General features: G+C 39.3%; 2 protein-coding genes across 3 annotated transcripts in view; one reads left to right on the top strand and one right to left on the bottom strand.

Annotated features, from left to right (window-relative positions):
- LOC306881949 (catenin delta-2-like) overlaps positions 1–2,628 on the top strand; it is a 75,544-nt gene extending 72,916 nt beyond the window's left edge. For both annotated transcript variants that reach the window (XM_079436340.1, XM_079436339.1), the window contains one exon: positions 286–2,628. In XM_079436340.1, the coding sequence (XP_079292466.1) occupies positions 286–531 (246 nt within the window). In that variant the 3' untranslated portion in view covers positions 532–2,628. The remainder of the gene's footprint in view (positions 1–285) is intronic.
- A 1,724-nt stretch (positions 2,629–4,352) lies between these two features.
- LOC306881961 (ankyrin repeat domain-containing protein 33B-like) lies at positions 4,353–15,003 on the bottom strand. The gene is made up of 4 exons (XM_079436358.1): positions 14,153–15,003; positions 9,329–9,458; positions 8,575–8,715; positions 4,353–8,442 (listed from the first exon to the last, which is right to left on the bottom strand). Exons 1-4 carry the CDS (start codon positions 14,600–14,602, stop codon positions 7,628–7,630), a joined length of 1,536 nt encoding a protein of 511 aa, XP_079292484.1. The 5' UTR covers positions 14,603–15,003; the 3' UTR covers positions 4,353–7,627.
- Between the last annotated feature and the right edge of the window lie 822 nt (positions 15,004–15,825).

Below are 15,825 nucleotides of genomic sequence, written 5' to 3' on the forward strand. Positions count from 1 at the left end.
ATCAGAGTATAAAATAATCCAGTATATTATGAGTTAAAATGAACACATTTCTGATTTGGTGTTGATGAAGTACTTGAGTCTTTTTAATGGCTATGCCAAAAAATGCTGGGAAACACTGGTTTAGATGAAGTACCTTTTATATAACATACATTCATTGCCTTTTAACTTTATTACACGGAAAGCGCTTGATTTGAATTGTAAATTAGATTCTTAGTTTCTGAACTACCACATAACACATTTTGTCACTTCCCAAAGCAGCCCTTACACTCTCATTGTTTTCGTCAGGTCTCCGCTCAAGGCAACCCTCCAGAAGCCTACCCTCCCTTCCAGACTCCCCCAGGAGTCAACTTCGAGGAGCCGTACTACGAGGACCAAGCGCATAAATGCCCCCCACCCGCTGCTGACGGCACCATGCACCTGGGACTGAAGTCCACGGGGAACTACGTGGACTTTTACTCAGCATCCCGCCCGTACAGTGAACTCAACTATGAGACGAGCCACTACCCTGCCTCGCCGGACTCCTGGGTGTAGAGGCACAGAGGCAGGCTGGAGGCTGGCCTACGGACACCATTACACAGAGACCAGCCCAGCATGTGCATGAACACTAGTAGACATCTCACACACGTAAACCTTCAGTTCGGTTCACTGCTCGCACCACAGTGGGCTGCCACTCGGCCGATGCGCAAGGTTAGGGAAGTGCTGGAAGAGAGAGGATTTAGGAAGGAAGCTCATGTGTTTTACAGAAAGGACCACTTGAACTTTGGTGTTTTTGCAAAGCGGTGGAGAGAATTGACATGTAAACGGGAAAGCGGAAGATATGTGGCGCAGAGATGAGACAGTTACGTGAAGCACAAGAAAACGACATTCGACAAGCTAAGGAAGTAGTTTTCACACATTTTTTGACATTTCTTTGTTAAACCATGCTTTTTATGGAGTGCTCTGTTACACTCTTAGCCTTTCTATCTTTTTTTGGTTTCTTTTTATTATTTGCCTGTTTTTGTACCTCCTTTTTAACTTCTTAAGTCTGGTGTAAAGTACTTGTTGTATATTACAGATGTAGATACAAGGTGCATTGTGTATATTACGCAAAGACTACTGTGTCCTCCCATGTGGCTCAATATATCTTTTTATTTTCCTGTACTTTAAAAAAAGAGGAAAAATACACTCACTGAACTCCAGCATCCTGTTCGATGGGTAAGAAATGCAGAAGAAAGCATAATTCAGAAGTGTTGTTTGCTCTAATGTGCCACCCCCCCCATTTTTCTATGCGAGGAAGAAACTACTTTTAACTGACGACAGAGCATCACTGCCTGGACAGAGTTTACCACCAATAATAAGAACATTTTCAGGCCTATCTGTCAGGGTTTTTTTTCTCTTTTTTTCCCAACTGTACTGACATGAAGACTGGTCATTGAGAGATTTGTGCTTAGTTATGTGCCAAATGTGGTAATCCCTGACCCAAGGGGTGCTATAGAGCTGCTGTTGAAGTTACGTTTAACAACAAGTTATTGGTTCTGTCAATGCCCGTTTGTAAATGCTTTTTTTAAAAACAATGTGCTTCGACAGCATTCACACTGTAACGAGAAAAGGAGGGACATGGTCTTTGACAGCTACTTCCCCTCCAAAGATGTACAATTAGTTGACGCTGTGTTGTAAAATAGACATTTGCAAAATCTGCTTTTTTCTTCCAGAAAATCAGTGGTTCTTAAGATCATCGTAGACAGATCTGTCAATAGAGTATGGATATATATTATATAAAAACAAAATATATATACTTTTTATGTGCAGATGTGGATGTCACCTAACGCAGGAACACTGCAAGGAAAAAAATGCTAGTTAAAAAAAGCATAGGGTTTTGTTCACCTTAATTTCTAATCCAGATGTTGACCTCCTATTGTCATGTTGTTTGCTGTGTAAAACAGGCGAGACCAGGGCTCAATGAGGGCTGATGTGACGAAGCTTCTAATATTGACTTGAAAAGGTGCTAAAACAATCCTCTAACACCTTTTGGCCTATATTGCTACATTTTATTAATGCATTTTGAATGTGTTTCATGTCCTTAGTAAAATGGATGCCACTAAAATGAATAGCTTTGATTCCTACACAACCTATGCTCTAGAAGGAGAGCTGTGCATATAGACCTTGATTTTCATTTTTTTTTTTTTTATCTTATGTAATTGCCTATGCCTTATCTCAGGTCATCTTATTGCAGGAGAAGATGGGTGAACATTCCTCTATTGATTGAACGGAGAACAAAGAATGACAATACCCTATCATTTTTGTAATTTTCAAACCTTAAGCATCAAGTCTGTCAGATTTCAGGAAGGTATGAAGCAAGCCCTGGTCTTCCCTTCATGTCATTTTACACTTAGAGGTAATTGTCAGATGCAAGGATTCAGGATGATCCCAAACTCGCATATCTTCAGCACCATTGATAGTGAACGTCTGAGAACAAGCAACATATCTGTGAAAAAGTAGACATATCAGACAACCTGTATTGAAGATGTAAGTAAAACTTTTTTTTTTCTGTTGCTAGACACAGTGTTTGAGAGAATTGTGAACCTTTTTAATGCCAGGTTGCAACTGCTATATAAACTAATGGAGAATCACTGTTTTGTGATTTATTTTGTCCCGTGTCTTGAGTCATTTCTTCGATATTTGGGGTTTCTTTGGGTGAATCTGACATTGGTACGCATTTTACTGCCAGATTTGGTTTCAAATAAATATAGCCTATCCATGTTATATATTCCCTAGATTTAAAAAAAAATGTTTTTTAAACACTTTAACAGCACTGATGTATTTTGTGTCTTTAGTCAACTGCATTTATTGTGTTCCAGACATCAGCACTAACACACTAAAAGATTTTTTGTTACCTTGTAACTTACTGATGTGAGTTTTCAATTTATTGTATTTTTGATAGAATTCCAGATAGCTATAGAGGCCAGGCAGGCGAACTGCGAGCTCCTGTTAGGATTTCATCACCATTTTCCCCACAGAGAGATATTTTGACATTGATGTGCTTCTCACTTGGTCCTGAGAACCAGTCTGCAAAATAAAAAAAATGTGCCTCTGAAACACCAGACCCTTCACATCCATCCATTTCAATCTCATCAATGCTAATATATAAGAGAGTATTAATCCCAATATACTCAGCTTGATGCATAGAAATGTGGTGATGGTGTGATATGAATGTTGATTTTTATTGCTAATGTAAGCGTGTCGTTAGATACGGATACTGAAAGATGCATTCTGAGAGCGAAATGGCCACATGTCTGGATTGTGTGTTTTGGGAACATGAACCTTATCGCAAGTCTAGATGTAATACTGACCCCTACTGGAAGTTTACTACCCATTTCACTCTGCATTGCTGGTGCAGGTGCACCCCTTACAAACTGCTTTGTTATTAAAGGATTTCAACACTATCATTTGACAGCTTTATGATTGACAGTTGTCTTAACTACCCAACGAGCAGTAGATTTCAAATCAACTATTTTGGACGATGTATCTCAGACGTCTAGTAGCCTGTATTTTACTTTTTAGCAATACACTTGAGTCCAGTGGCGTGCACAGGCATCCGGAGGGGAGCGGGGGTGTGGATGGATTGGGCTGGGTGATGGGTTTGGTCCCCCTCGGCTATAGGGGTGGGCGATATGGCAAAAAATATCATATATATCGTTTTTTTTTTTTTTACAAATGTCACGAATTTATCACGATTCTTTATAATGTTGTTTTTTCTATTTTGCAGATACATATCCTCACAGAAACTGATATAAGATGTCACAGTCTCTGTGAGCTCGTCCAGATCGATGGCAGCGGCTTCAAAAACAGACCAATCAGTGAGAGAGAAACAAGCTTGTAGTTCCCGCTCTTTTAACAGATGGACTAATGAAACAGGTTTTTCAGATTTAATTTTCTGCCTGTAGGTCGGTATAAGATGAACCAAACAGTGATCAGAGAGTCCTAAAGCTGCTCGTGGAGCTGCTCTTTATTGTGATGTAACAGTGATCCAATATATTACTGTCTCTGGTGGGACATGTAACATGCTGTCTCTATTTTGGCAGTTTGCGGGAATATATTATAATAATATAATAATTTAAGAATGTAATATGTATTTTTTTAATTTATAATTTCTTAATTCAAAATAAAATATTAATAAGTACATCTCTGATAATCCCAGGTTGCTATGGTAACGCGGGTTTGTTTACCCATTAATATCCAAGTTAGTGGCCACAAGAAATTTAAACCAACTCTAGCTTTATATATATTTTTTTTTTTTTGCATCTTCCAGTGACAGTCATTTCTTAATTTATGCCAGGAGTTATGTAAATGAAAAACGAAGTCAAGATCGATATGAATCTTGAGTCTAATTTTTAATGATGTATAATTTATGAAGTTAATTGCATTCTTTTAAAATTAAAACCAGCAGTAACTCTGAACTAATGTAAAACAAAGAATGCTGTGCGCTCACACGTCCTCCCACAGGTTAAGAGATTTTAAACAAGCACTGTTAATACACAATAGTTGACCAAATGAAACAATACACATTTTAATGCTATAAAAGTGTGCCCCTTGAGAGAAATAAACAGCAGATATTCATATTAACAACTTCTTTAACTTGAGCAAACGCTGCTAATACACACATATATTTGTTAATAAAGTTAATAAAATGAAAACATGCATGTTTTAAAGCTAGTGAATAAAAAGAAATGATCCACCCCATGCCTCTGCTCAATGACTAGATCAGTTGTGATCTGCGTCTCGGGCCGATGACGTCACTTCCAGGGAGGCATGCCCAGGCCTGTTGTACACGCCCCCGTCCCTTGACTCCACCCCCATGTCAAAACAGTATCACAAAGCGAGACGCGCAGAAAGAAACATGAAGCGCAAAGGGGAAAATGTAAACTTGTCTGAAACGCAAAATAAAAGCAGCATTTCAAATAAATTAGTAGATATAGCCATGGAAAATATGTATTGCAAAATCATTGCTTTTGCTCCGTTTCATTTATATTTTGCAACTATTTTTTTTGTTTGCAAAACTTATTTTTTTCTCGCAATACTTTCATTTTCGTTTGCAAAACTTTATTTTATTTTGAAATTCTTCAATTATCTTGCAAATACAGTTGGGCAAAAAAGTATTTAGTCAGCCACCAATTGTGTTTGACTTGAATTTTTAAGTTCTCCCACTTAAAAAGATGAGAGAGGCCTGTAATTTTCATCATAGGTACACTTCAACTATGAGAGACAGAATGGGGGGAAAGAATCCAGGAAATCACATTGTAGGATTTTTAATGAATTAATTGGTAAATTCCTCTGTAAAAAGTATTTGGTCACCTACAAACAAGCAAGATTTCTGGCTCTCACAGACCTGTAACAACTTCTTTAAGAGGCTCCTCTGTCCTCCACTCGTTACCTGTATTAATGGCACCTGTTTGAACTCGTTATCAGTATAAAAGACACCTGTCCACAACCTCAAATAGTCACACTCCAAACTCCACTATGGCCAAGACCAAAGAGCTGTCGAAGGACACCAGAAACAAAATTGTAGACCTGCACCAGGCTGGGAAGACCGAATATGCAATAGGCAAGCAGCTTGGTGTGAAGAAATCAACTGTGGGAGCAATTATTAGAAAATGGAAGACATACAAGACCACTGATAATCTCCCTCGATCTGGGGCTCCACGCAAGATCTCACCCCGTGGGGTCAAAATGATCACAAGAACGGTGAGCAAAAATCCCAGAACCACACGGAGGGACCTAGTGAATGACCTGCAGAGAGCTGGGACCAAAGTAACAAAGGCTACCATCAGTAACACACTACGCCGCCAGTGACTCAATCCTGCAGTGCCAGACGTGTCCCCCTGCTTAAGCCAGTACATGTCCGGGCCCGTCTGAAGTTTGCTAGAGAGCATTTGGATGATCCAGAATAGTATTGGGAGAATGTCATATGGTCAGATGAAACTAAAATAGAACTTTTTGGTAAAAACTCAACTCGTCGTGTTTGGAGGAGAAAGAATGCTGAGTTGCATCCAAAGAACACCATACCTACTGTGAAGCATGGGGGTGCAAACATCATGCTTTGGGGCTGTTTTTCTGCAAAGGGACCAGGACGACTGATCCGTGTAAAGGAAAGAATGAATGGGGCCATGTATCGTGAGATTTTGAGTGAAAATCTCCTTCCATCAGCAAGGGCATTGAAGATGAAACGTGGCTGGGTCTTTCAGCATGACAATGATCCCAAACACACCGCCCGGGCAACAGAGTGGCTTCGTAAGAAGCATTTCAAGGTCCTGGAGTGGCCTAGCCAGTCTCCAGATCTCAACCCCATAGAAAATCTTTGGAGGGAGTTGAAAGTCCATGTTGCCCTGCGATAGCCCCAAAACGTTACTGCTCTAGAGGAGATCTGCATGGAGGAATGGGCCAAAATACCAGCAACAGTGAGTGAAAAACTTGTGAAGACTTACAGAAAACGTTTTACCTCTGTCATTGCCAATAAAGAGTATATAACAAAGTACTGAGATGAACTTTTGTTATTGACCAAATACTTATTTTCCACCATAATTTGCAAATAAATTCTTTAAAAATCCTACAATGTGATTTCCTGGATTCTTTCCCCCCATTCTGTCTCTCATAGTTGAAGTGTACCTATGATGAAAATTACAGGCCTCTCTCATCTTTTTAAGTGGGAGAACTTGCACAATTGATGGCTGACTAAATACTTTTTTGCCCAACTGTATATGCGGCATTAAATTGACTCCATACAAAACGGTTACATCTAGGATTTTTTTGTCTTCATGTTTGTGGTCTCTCACATTTTGAAGACCTTATAAGATTTTTAAAGTCTTTTAGTGTGTACCCAGCATAAAGTGGTTGTTTCAGACTCAGAGCTCCTTTTTGTGCATGTGCGCTACATTTTGAAACGTGTAAAAAAATCGTAAAAGCGGGAACTGCCACTTTTAAATTTAAGTGGTTGACAACGAAAGACTTGTGCATTTCAGTTATTAAAGCTGTACAAAACAGTCTGTTATGATGCTTGATACTGCAAACAGGTAATTTTTTGCATTGTTTTTACTTTATCGCATTCATAACTGGTTTAATGTGCAAATATTACTGCACATTTTTATTCTATTTACCTATGGCAGCAATTAATCAAAACTCACGTTTACAGGAAATAGCTTCTGTGTGAATATCTTAGAATGTCAACAAAACAAGTGATGTTTTGTAAATGCAGACTCCTGGATTAATAAGCTTCAAAGAGATAAATAGAGAAGAGAAAATGTCCAGGCCAAATAGTATTTCATTGTTATGAAAGCCCTTCATTGTTTTGTTTGTTTTAACAGCTTTTTTATATAACTCTTTGAGAGCAATATAACAAATAGAAATTAGTATGAATAAACTTTCAAGTATGACTTGGCTCAAGATAATGAACCAAAAAAGCTACACATTAGCGAAATATGCTAGCTGTTTCTATAAATTAGAATCATTAGGCCTTAATGTATCAGTAAGAGCAAGTATTATCAAATTTAGTCCATACCAGTCTAAAAGAGTAGTGTACGATGAGTATTCCTGATCCTCACTCGCCTTCACAGTGGAAAACATCCTTAAAAACACTAAGGCATCAAAAGCCACATCACTTTTTACTCCCAACAGGCGGTCTCAACCTATTCATGCGTTCAGCTTTCTTCTCCTCCTTCAGAGCTTTGTATTTCCATTTAGGGATCTGTAGGTGCGATAGGTCTTTTGAAGTCCTGCGCGGCGGCCGCTCCAGGATGTATGTGGGAGTAGGTGCTTTGCACAGCATGACTTTAGGAACCACCATCCCAGGACGCACGCTGCTCCTGCGCATCATGTGAAGCGGCAGGAGGCTGCTTCTCCTCAGGGCCATGGTGGAGGCCATCGCTACGCTTTGCAGTAACTGCGGCTGCAGACTGGCGCGCCGCTCCTGCTTCTTCGGTACCAGCAGCACCCTGGAGTTCTGAAAGAGCCGCTTGTAGTTGATGAGGCGCTCGGCCCCGAGGTTCTTCAGCTCAGCCAAGCGCTGTTTACGGAGGATGTCCTGGACAGCAGGGCGACGTTTGCCCACACACGGAGGGCTGCCCGGACACACAGTGTGGCAGGTGGTGGCTATGAAGGGGCTGGACAGCGATGTGGTCATGCGCACCATGTAGTCCATGGCACCTTCGTCCACAGGGTTGGTATTCATGCTGATGGTAAAGTTACAGACGCACTCAGAGAACTTCCTCCAGCAGGACTTGGGCTCCTTTGAACGAGCTACCAGTTCGCTTAGCATAGGCCACTCCATGTGGTAAGAGTCACAGAACTGTTCAGCACACGGTTGCTCCATCAGTCGGGCCATCAGTCTGGCGGTCTCGTAGCGGCCCGTGAACAGGGCCCATTCCTGTGGAGTCAGCTTACGGCCAAAGTCCCTTGCTTCAATGTCTCCTCCTGCATAGCGAAAAACATTAGACACTGAGGGGAAAATGAATTCCCACATGAAGGAACAAAATGGATTATTACGTATGCATGAACTAAATTAGGAACCCATATGAATTTTTCAGCTGATGATAGATACTGTACCTGTCATCATGAGAGACCGTACGCATTCGGCTCGACCCTGCATGGCTGCTTTCATCATCGCAGTGAAGCCATGGCAGTTCCTGCGCTCAGTGTCAAGCCCGGGAAAGTAGTTCAGCAGGAAGTTGGTAATCATACTGTGACCTATAATTCAAAAGGACAGAATACATTCACAATAATGCATTTGGCAGACACTTATACAAAGCAACATCTAGGCTATGTTTACACTGTCAGTTAAATGTGACCCAATTCCAATTTTTCAGTTCTGTCATTAAAACTGCGACAATTTGGTACTTCTCTGCGGTTTAATGATCTCATATTATTCTTTGAGCATGTGCAATATTTCAGATGGCACGTCAAGTGTAAACACATGAATCAGATATGGGTCACAATTGAAAGAACGTGTAAACGGACAGTCTAAAAAAATCTGATATAGGCAACAAATCAAAATTGGGCATCAAGACCTGCAGTGTAAATAAGGCTTATGAGTTCAAACATTCCTTGAGAATCAAATCAGGATCTTCACTGTTTGAGCTTCCGAAATACAATTTTTTCCTTTTCAATAATCCTTTTCACTTGGATATATGCCTCAATACCGAAGAGAAGATTTGTTGCTACTTTTGTTTCATCGTGATTTTAACACCAAGTACGATAAAGGATAATATATTGGCTCTTGTTTCATAGAACAGCCAAATGACGGCTCAGGGGGATCTACTGGGAGTTGCTGATTGTAATTTTATGCCTTCATTTCCCTTACCTGCTTGTGCAGCAGTCATGAGAGCCGTATTCCCTTCGTTATCCTGCCAGTTCACATCCACATATGGACACTGCGAGAGTGCAATGACCACATCCACATAGCCCTGGTAACACGCCACTATCAGACCTGTCTATAAGTGGTGGAGGGGACAAATGAGTCATCTCAACGGTCGTTTTCCTGAATGTCCATCGTTATAAAGAAAGTGTTTAACGTGCAAACTGCAGAGATATTGAAGCGGTTGAACTCTACTACATAGCAGTTCATTTAAGGGCAGGGATTGTTGGAGGATGAGTTTCCACTTCCATCTCTGGAGGGACTCTGAGGGTAGGAGAGGTTGAGTGGTCTTATTTATGAGGTTGATGGGCTCATGATCTTCAGAGTAAATGCAGAAGCATATTTAGACTGGTAAGTGGAGCCTATAGATCTATCAATATTACTGCAAATTCACTACTGCATATTTCTATGGGTATTACAGATGAAGTGAGAAATTCTAAATAAAACATTTCCATAAATCAAATACATTTTCAAATAAAAGTTTATAGGCCAGCATGCAAAAAGCATAGTGTGCAACAGTGCCTCCCCATGTTTTCAGTAGTGTTTGGTTCTGAAAGTATTTTTGGTAACACTTCAGGAACAAATTCTCACTATTAACTAGTTGCTTATTAGCATGACTGTTACTAGTATTAATACATATTAATGCCTTCTTCTGCATGACCATATTTTAGATTTCTGAATACTACCCCATACCTAAATTTAACAACTACCTTACTAACTATTAATAAGCAGGAGTTTAAGGCAAAAGTCATAGTTAATAGTTAGTTAATAGAGACAATTGGTCTAAACTAAAGTGACCGTATCTGTCCCATAGGTGTTTTAAAAGGTAATTGTTTAAACGTTATAAGATTTTTACGAAATATGCATATAGTGACATATAGAGTCAGTTACACCATTCACAGTGCTTCATGGGAGTGGACAGGGACTACAGAGCTCATTTGGGTATTAATTTGCTTGTTTTAGTTCTCTGATTGGTAGAGGTTTCTGGGCACAATCATGGATTATGTAGTTTTTTTTATGTTATTGTTAAAAGTAAATCCCCCTTTGGAGAAAATGAATGGGATTTTTACTTTTACACTGTCAACAATATTTGTAAATAGCCAGGCAACATGACAATTCCACCATGTTGGCTGTTTGGATTAAAATCGTATTTGTAAAACATACTTTATTAACAGTAGAGAAGTAAATAATTTATTCAAATGTACTATAGAATACACCATTTTGGTAACACTTTATTTTAGGGTCTCTTAAGTAGTTGCTTATTAGCATGCATATTACTAGAATATTAGCCATTTATTAGTAGTAATTAAGCACATATTAATGCCTTATTCTACATGACCTTATTCTACACCCCTAATCCTACCCAATACCTAAACTTAACAACTACCTTACTAACTATCAATAAGCAGCAAATTAGGAATTTTTTGAGGGAAAAGTCATAGTTAATGGTGAATAAGTGTTCCCTATTCTAAAGTGTTAATCATTTTGGAGGCAGTGATTGTTTCTAGCAGGTTTCCTGAACACTCCCCTCATTTTCCATTGGTTGGACATGTGATAGCCCTTCCTATAAGCTCATGCCATTGGTTAAACCAAAGTACTTGGCGCATGTCTCAGACAAACAATGTTTTGAAAGCACCACAGAGCAGAGCAGAGCAGAGCCACTGTTTACATGTTTCAAGTAAATATAATGACTTATAGTAGTTTTTATTGCATAGTAAGAATGTATTTTTTTTAACATTTGAAAAAGTCATTTAGACTCTAAACAAGCTGCTGTATCTAAAAACTGTAAAATGAAAGATAAAAAAAATATAATTTGCAATGTCTAACAATCAAGCGTAACAAACTGTAGAGCTGAAGACTCATAGGTAAATGCGGAGAAACACGGAGAGGCCCGCTCTGAGTGTAGTACCATATGAAGAAGAAAAAAAAATAAATAAAATAAAATCACAAAACAATTCAGCAAATCTAAAAAGCACAGATGAGTGAGGGTTACGAGGAAATAAAAACAAATGTATGAGGTCAGAGGCATTACTTTAGTACAGAGCAGTTCGGTTTTCTTGTGTGTCTCCAGATTGTGAGTGATTATAGAGCACTACAGGCAGATGGTAAGCCCCATAAAGACTATTAGCTAAGATTTAGTATGGAGTTCCCTTTGGGCTCAGAGCGTTTGTCTGCTGACATTTATGGTTCTTAACTCCAGAATATCAAGAAACTGAATATGATTATAGCTATAAAGCAATCGATGTGCAGCTAAGGAGGAAAAAAAAAAGTTTTAACACAATTTAGGACACATTGCCTGTCTCTATTAGTCACCAAGGCTCCCTTGAAAAATATAGTTTTTTTATTTTATTTTTTTATTTGTTTATCAGTTTTAAAGGTCATTGCAGGCCAATAGCCAGTACAATATGAGATGTAGCAATTTCTACCTAGAGGTGGATCCCAGTGACACTTTATAGGGATCATATCAGATTACACAACACAGTCTTACAGGGAAGCAAAATGTCACGCTGTCGTAAGATTATTATAAAGGAAAGACTCTCTAACCTCCTAAAGCTCCCCCTTCCGAGATCAACAGGAGTTCAATAGTGAAGGTGAATACAAATACTTTAAGGTGAAATCTAAAACTTTAAGGTACCGGATGTGCATCCCCACAGACAGCAGGATTCCTCAACCAAAAACCTTCAGTTTTTCTGTTTTAATTATCAGCGCTGCAAACAGGTTGATCATTCCTGAGACTGATAAACAGGATCATTAAATATTAGCGCTTAATGGTGCTGTTTAACTGTGCAGCACATATAATTTACCCTGTGCTAATGGCTGTAGAATAAGATTTGTATTAAACAAATGATGAGGGCTTGTGTTAGTTAGGAGACATTTACATGCAAATGGGTTGTAGAATCTTAAAGGACGACTACATGGCTTTTACTGCCACAGAGTCTTCTGCTTTGGGGAAAACAAGTGTTTTTCTGTCTCTGTGCGAGTAACCGTTTGTTTCTGTGCATGTGTTATTTCTGTTTGCGTTCAGAACATTGAGTTTTCAAACTGCACCGTCTGAGTTAAGAGTGAATCATTGACCAAGCGTACAGTCCTAGATAGAGCATCATTCAACAACGATGAACAGTTAAATGAGATGTTTATTAACAAATTCAATGCTTGTACCAGGCGGCAAAGCACGGCAAACTATGTTTTTTAATACCGACATGGTCTCAGTGACTGCGGAGGCACAAAGGAGGGGGCAATAGGTGATGCTTCATTTATTATAGCTCTATTTTCAGCAAGACAGACCAGTTTAGCAGTAGTCAATGCAATTTCAGTTCAAATGATTCATTGAGGAAGGAAGTCATCTCAATTCTCGCATATAATTTAGCATGCAGTGGGTGGCGGATTCAAATTTAGGCTTTTATGGCCTACAGCCAGACTCCTTTGAGTGGAATTACGATTACATTATAAGTTCTGCACTTAATGGACAAATTAGGGTTTCTCTCCTCATATGACATGCAGAAACAATCCCTGTCTAGGCAGTATTTTGTCGACTTTGAGAGCCTTTTAAAAGCTCAGGCATGATTACGATCTGCTTGGGCTGCATCTCGGACTGCAGTCCAAACTCCCATCTGTTCCAGGGCTTAGCTGGCTGGGTGCAGACCCAAGAGATGTCAGCTGGAGATCAACACAACTGGACATCATGTCAAGACAAAGATTTGACTTCGGAATCTATGGAATCTTTTGTGAATATATATAATCCCATTTAGCCCTAGATCAGTGTCCATTTGCATATTGACTATGTGGTGAGTGTCATGTCAATGAAAACGTCACTACGATCTAATATTTATAGACTCAACACAATTCCACCATGTGTCAAGAAGGCACATTTGGCTTAGAGCTGCCATCCAAGCCAGATTTCTTTCCTTATAGACTGTGCTTTTAATGTCATATTTATGTACGGATGAAAGTCTCAGCCTCACTTCAGCGCAATGTCGATATTTATGGAAGGAGGAGACAGCCTCAGCACATGAGCTCATTCCCTGAGGAGCACTGTGTGGATCATGTATGCTTAAAGACTCTTTGATATGATAATAGCCTTGCATAAACATGACACTGTTATCACCCACATTGTCATAACTAAGCAGAGTGAAAGGCTTTTTGCCAGTCAAGAATGTACTCTTTAAACACAAGGTTTGATTGAATGGATTCTGGAAATTAATATGTTCGTTGTTCCAATATTCAGAAAACTCAAAGCAATGTAATGACAGAGATTTTCCCACACTGAATGAGTACATTCCTGCAGTTGAATTCTTATGACAGTATAATGTTTCAAGCTGTAGTGCCAAACCAAGACCAACTCACTAGATATTTTTACCTTTTAAGACCACTTAAATATATTCAGAGCTGTCTTTGAGCCAAATGTGAGCCTTGATATGCAGGGACAACTGGTGTTTGAACCTGTCTTTACTCTTGCAAATAAAAGATAATACAAAATTAAAGATCAATATAATATTTAAAGCTTATTTTGTTAAAATACTCTCATCTCAGCCTAATATGCAGAGAACTTAAAGTAAGCCGTTTGTAGCTGTAGAGCTTGATTTTCAACACTGAGGCACTTTTAAAACATTGCTCTGTTTTTGAGAATCCTGACTAACAGCATTGATTCAACCAATGGTGTGAGTTCGGGGGTGGGACTTTCTGTTTGTCTGACTTATGGCAGGGTTTGGGAAACCTGTTTGAAAATAATTTTTACAGTTAAGTTTGGTGGCACAGAAAACCAAAACTTACTCTGTTATTTTTGTCCATCTCTCGCACCTCCTCCTCTGTCACACCTTGTCTTATCATGATTTTGACGATGATGGCGTTGTTAGAGCAGCACGCTTTGAAGAAGCTGATTGGCTCTGGGCTCTCATGATCCTGACAATTTTCAAAGTTAAGTGAATCATCAGGTGGGTAGAAGGAATCATCTGATGCAATGCTCTTGGTATCTGGTAGTTCTGAAAAATCCAATTCCTCAAATTCTTGGTAGACGTCATCGTCTTCGTCATCATCATCATAAGAATGGTGGTCTTCATCATCTGCATAATAAGAGTCCTCTGTCGGCTCCACAAAAGTGGAGCTCTGTATGGAGGACTCATCATTGTTCCAGCCTCTCGCTTGGTTGTGGCCGGTGCTGTGTTGGTGATCTTTGACCAGAAGTACACCTCCTGCAACACCATTCTCAGTTATTAGCACCATTTAACTAGCCAACAGGTGGAACACAAAAGCAAAAATCGTTTGAGATCCAGAATGAGACCGTCACATAATGAATGGTAATCCTAAAAACCAGTTCTCGATGTAAGTAATGGTATGAAGTGAAGAAAACGACTAGAACGAGAAGTTAAAGATCTCTCAGAGGCACCTTTTAGATATATCTTCTGCTCTTCAAGAACCGCTTGTACTTAAATCCAGCCTTGGTTTCTGATTATTATAAACATATTGAACCATTGTTTTTTAATCTAAACTATCCCATTTTTATTCATTTGATTTGCTCTGTGATCCAATGCGTCTCTTGTTAGAGAATTCACCAATAGTTCAAAGTGAAGATGAAGGACTTCCATCGGAAAATGCTCTGACTGGCATGGGCACTGTTTCAAGAGAAGGCTCCTAATCCCCTTAGTCTCTTTCTATCTCTCTCTACTCCTCCCTCCCCTTTCACAGTTACATGTGCTGAACAGTAATCTTACTGTCCAAGGAATCAATGCAGTATATTTCCCAACTGATGCAACACAAATTTGCATCCAAGAATGAGCATAGCAACACTCAACACAGCTGATGCCTGTTTGTCCACTGAGGACTTTTGTATCCGAATTGTACTGCTGTGTACCACTATTACTCTTATCTGTTCTATTTTTAGCTGACTTGGATACTCACATGCGCATCTAGAGTGGTTAATTGGATGCAGCAGAAATAACATGCTACTGTGGATAAGCTGTTCTCTCGTTCGTGTTCCTAAAAAAACGATAAACATACATACACAGTGTCTCCTTCAATGTTTTTGGTCGCACTAAGACCGCTGCTTTCTAACAACAGTCCATGGATTATGTGGCTTTGGGATGCTATATAAAAGGCATGTTTTGTTCTGATATTTCTGGACACGGAATATCAGAAACAGCACATCCTAGAGGCCATTTTGGGTCAATTTTCCAAGAAAAAACTATCCACTAGTTTAACCTGCCCATGATCATTTTAATATCTTCACAAAAGGCCACAGGATCTCACATTTTCTAGTAAATATGAGAAATGAGATAAAGGTAATATGGCAATTAATACAGCCAATTATATTTCAGGACATCTGCTATCAACTAAACTTAGAAGAAAGTATCAACAAATGTGGCTTCTCCAAACAAGTGACATGGTGAAAACTTGCCCTACATTAGGGATAAATTGTCATGTCAAGAGGTGAGTTGAATCATGGAGGT

This window comes from Barbus barbus (genome assembly GCF_936440315.1).
Source record: "Barbus barbus genome assembly, chromosome: 15".
In the NCBI taxonomy this organism is placed as follows: Eukaryota; Metazoa; Chordata; class Actinopteri; order Cypriniformes; family Cyprinidae; genus Barbus; species Barbus barbus.